The sequence below is a fragment of the Procambarus clarkii genome, chromosome 20 (assembly GCF_040958095.1).
Source record: "Procambarus clarkii isolate CNS0578487 chromosome 20, FALCON_Pclarkii_2.0, whole genome shotgun sequence".
In the NCBI taxonomy this organism is placed as follows: Eukaryota; Metazoa; Arthropoda; class Malacostraca; order Decapoda; family Cambaridae; genus Procambarus; species Procambarus clarkii.
In genome coordinates, this window is record NC_091169.1 from 28,694,944 (window position 1) to 28,698,108 (window position 3,165).

General features: G+C 57.3%; 1 protein-coding gene across 1 annotated transcript; it reads left to right on the forward strand.

Moving 5' to 3' along the window:
* Positions 1-241: 241 nt before the first annotated feature.
* LOC123748061 (S-layer protein-like) lies at positions 242-2,455 on the forward strand. Its single transcript, XM_045730261.2, has one exon. It carries the CDS (start codon positions 242-244, stop codon positions 2,453-2,455), a length of 2,214 nt encoding a protein of 737 aa, XP_045586217.2.
* Positions 2,456-3,165: the final 710 nt, after the last annotated feature.

Here is a 3,165-nt window from a genome sequence, read left to right on the forward strand (position 1 = left end):
CGTCCCCTCACCCCTCACCGTCCCCTTCCCTCACTACCGTGTGGGGTAATGATCTTGTACGGGGACCATTGGGGCGTGACTGGCGGGTGGACCCGTCTTAGTCTCGTGTTACGTGGCTCACCATCACAGCCTGAGTGATCCGCTGCACGAGGTCACAGCCACCAGTTGGTGAGGCGGGGGCTTGGGAGCTAGAGCTCGGCCATTCAAGCGGATTTAGGGCTTATTACACTGTGATATTGTGATGCCTGTGGCCCATGTAGCAGGTGTGGCCCATGTAGCAGGTGTGGCCCATGTAGCAGGTGTGGTCCAAGCAGCAGCTGTGGTCCATGTAGCAGGTGTGGTCCATGTAGCAGGTGTGACCCATGTAGCAGCTGTGGTCCATGCAGCAGCTGTGGCCCATGTAGCAGGTGTGGTCCATGTAGCAGGTGTGGCCCATGTAGCAGCTGTGGCCCATGTAGCAGGTGTGGTCCAAGCAGCAGCTGTGGCCCATGTAGCAGGTGTGGCCCATGTAGCAGGTGTGGCCCATGTAGCAGCTGTGGCCCATGCAGCAGGTGTGGTCCATGTAGCAGGTGTGACCCATGTAGCAGCTGTGGTCCATGCAGCAGGTGTGGCCCATGCAGCAGGTGTGGTCCATGTAGCAGCTGTGGTCCATGCAGCAGGTGTGACCCATGTAGCAGCTGTGGTCCATGTAGCAGCTGTGACCCATGTAGCAGCTGTGACCCATGTAGCAGCTGTGACCCATGTAGCAGCTGTGACCCATGTAGCAGCTGTGGTCCATGCAGCAGCTGTGGTCCATGTAGCAGGTGTGGTCCATGTAGCAGGTGTGGCCCATGTAGCAGCTGTGGCCCATGTAGCAGGTGTGGTCCAAGCAGCAGCTGTGGCCCATGCAGCAGGTGTGGTCCATGTAGCAGGTGTGGTCCATGTAACAGCTGTGGCCCATGCAGCAGCTGTGGTCCATGCAGCAGGTGTGGTCCATGTAGCAGCTGTGGCCCATGTAGCAGCTGTGACCCATGCAGCAGCTGTGGTCCATGCAGCAGCTGTGACCCATGTAGCAGCTGTGGCCCATGCAGCAGCTGTGGCCCATGCAGCAGCTGTGACCCATGTAGCAGCTGTGACCCATGCAGCAGCTGTGGTCCATGCAGCAGCTGTGACCCATGTAGCAGCTGTGACTCATGCAGCAGCTGTGGTCCATGCAGCAGCTGTGACCCATGTAGCAGCTGTGGCCCATGTAGCAGCTGTGACCCATGTAGCAGCTGTGACCCATGCAGCAGCTGTGGTCCATGCAGCAGCTGTGACCCATGAAGCAGCTGTGACCCATGTAGCAGCTGTGGCCCATGCAGCAGCTGTGACCCATGCAGCAGCTGTGACCCATGCAGCAGCTGTGGTCCATGCAGCAGCTGTGGCCCATGTAGCAGCTGTGACCCATGCAGCAGCTGTGGCCCATGCAGCAGCTGTGACCCATGTAGCAGGTGTGGTCCATGTAGCAGCTGTGGTCCATGTAGCAGCTGTGACCCATGTAGCAGCTGTGACCCATGCAGCAGCTGTGACCCATGCAGCAGCTGTAACCCATGCAGCATCTGTGACCCATGCAGCAGCTGTAACCCATGCAGCAGCTGTGACCCATGCAGCAGCTGTGACCCATGCAGCAGCTGTGACCCATGCAGCAGCTGTGACCCATGCAGCAGCTGTGACCCATGCAGCAGCTGTGGTCCATGTAGCAGGTGTGGTCCATGTAGCAGCTGTGGTCCATGTAGCAGCTGTGGCCCATGTAGCAGCTGTGGTCCATGCAGCATGTGTGACCCATGTAGCAGCTGTGGTCCATGTAGCAGCTGTGGTCCATGTAGCAGCTGTGGTCCATGTAGCAGGAGTGGCCCATGCAGCAGCTGTGGCCCATGCAGCAGCTGTGACCCATGCAGCAGCTGTAACCCATGCAGCAGCTGTGACCCATGCAGCAGCTGTAACCCATGCAGCAGCTGTGACCCATGCAGCAGCTGTGACCCATGCAGCAGCTGTGACCCATGCAGCAGCTGTGACCCATGCAGCAGCTGTAACCCATGCAGCAGCTGTAACCCATGCAGCAGCTGTGACCCATGCAGCAGCTGTGACCCATGCAGCAGCTGTAACCCATGCAGCAGCTGTGACCCATGCAGCAGCTGTGACCCATGCAGCAGCTGTGACCCATGCAGCAGCTGTGACCCATGCAGCAGCTGTAACCCATGCAGCATCTGTGACCCATGCAGCAGCTGTAACCCATGCAGCAGCTGTAACCCATGCAGCAGCTGTGACCCATGCAGCAGCTGTGACCCATGCAGCAGCTGTGGCCCATGCAGCAGCTGTAACCCATGCAGCAGCTGTGACCCATGCAGCAGCTGTGACCCATGCAGCAGCTGTGACCCATGCAGCAGCTGTGAGTCGAAACAGTTCCCACAGTCCATCTCAAGGCCTAACCCCCTAGTGCCCCCCCTGGAATATGATCCGCAAGTGAGTTTACAACCAGGTACCCAATTAGGGGCCGGGTTTGAAGAGAAGCGAGCGGTTAAGGTACGGTCTTCCGGCGCTTTGGTCGCCGCCATTGGTCGACCTGGTCGGTGTGTATCTGGTCGGACCCAATCACCCAGCGGTGATTGGGCCCGACCCAATTGCCAGTCAGGGCTCGTGTGATTAGCTCAGCCTCGTTAACAGGATCGTAGAGGGTATAGATCCGTTAATGAGCGAACTAGCCTTGTTACGAGGGGCAGACTCGTTACTTCCTGTGCTAGATATGTGGATCATTTGATGAATGGGTGATGGATCTCTACCTCATCACACAAGGACCTACACCCCCCCCCCCTCTCTCTCTCTCTCTCTCTCTCTCTCTCTCTCTCTCTCTCTCTCTCTCTCTCTCTCTCTCTCTCTCTCTCTCTCTCTCTCTCACCCCCCTCCCTCTCTCCCTCCCTCCTCCCCCCCCCCCCACCCTACACCAAATGCCCACACCGTCATCACACCTTAACAATAACGAACTATGGTTGTCGAATTCCGTAGAATTACGTGACAAATCTTCAAGGTCTCGGGGACAAAACAAAAAAAAAAAAAACTCGCGACAATATATAAACAAAATAGCCGCTGGAGACAGTGTTGTCTAAACCCTGTACGTCGTGAACATTATGACCTAGCATAATGCTTACT

What these genes read in the sequence shown, in the direction of transcription:
- LOC123748061 (XM_045730261.2), top strand. Translation starts at nt 242, where the DNA reads ATGCCTGTGGCCCATGTAGCAGGTGTGGCCCATGTAGCAGGTGTGGCC.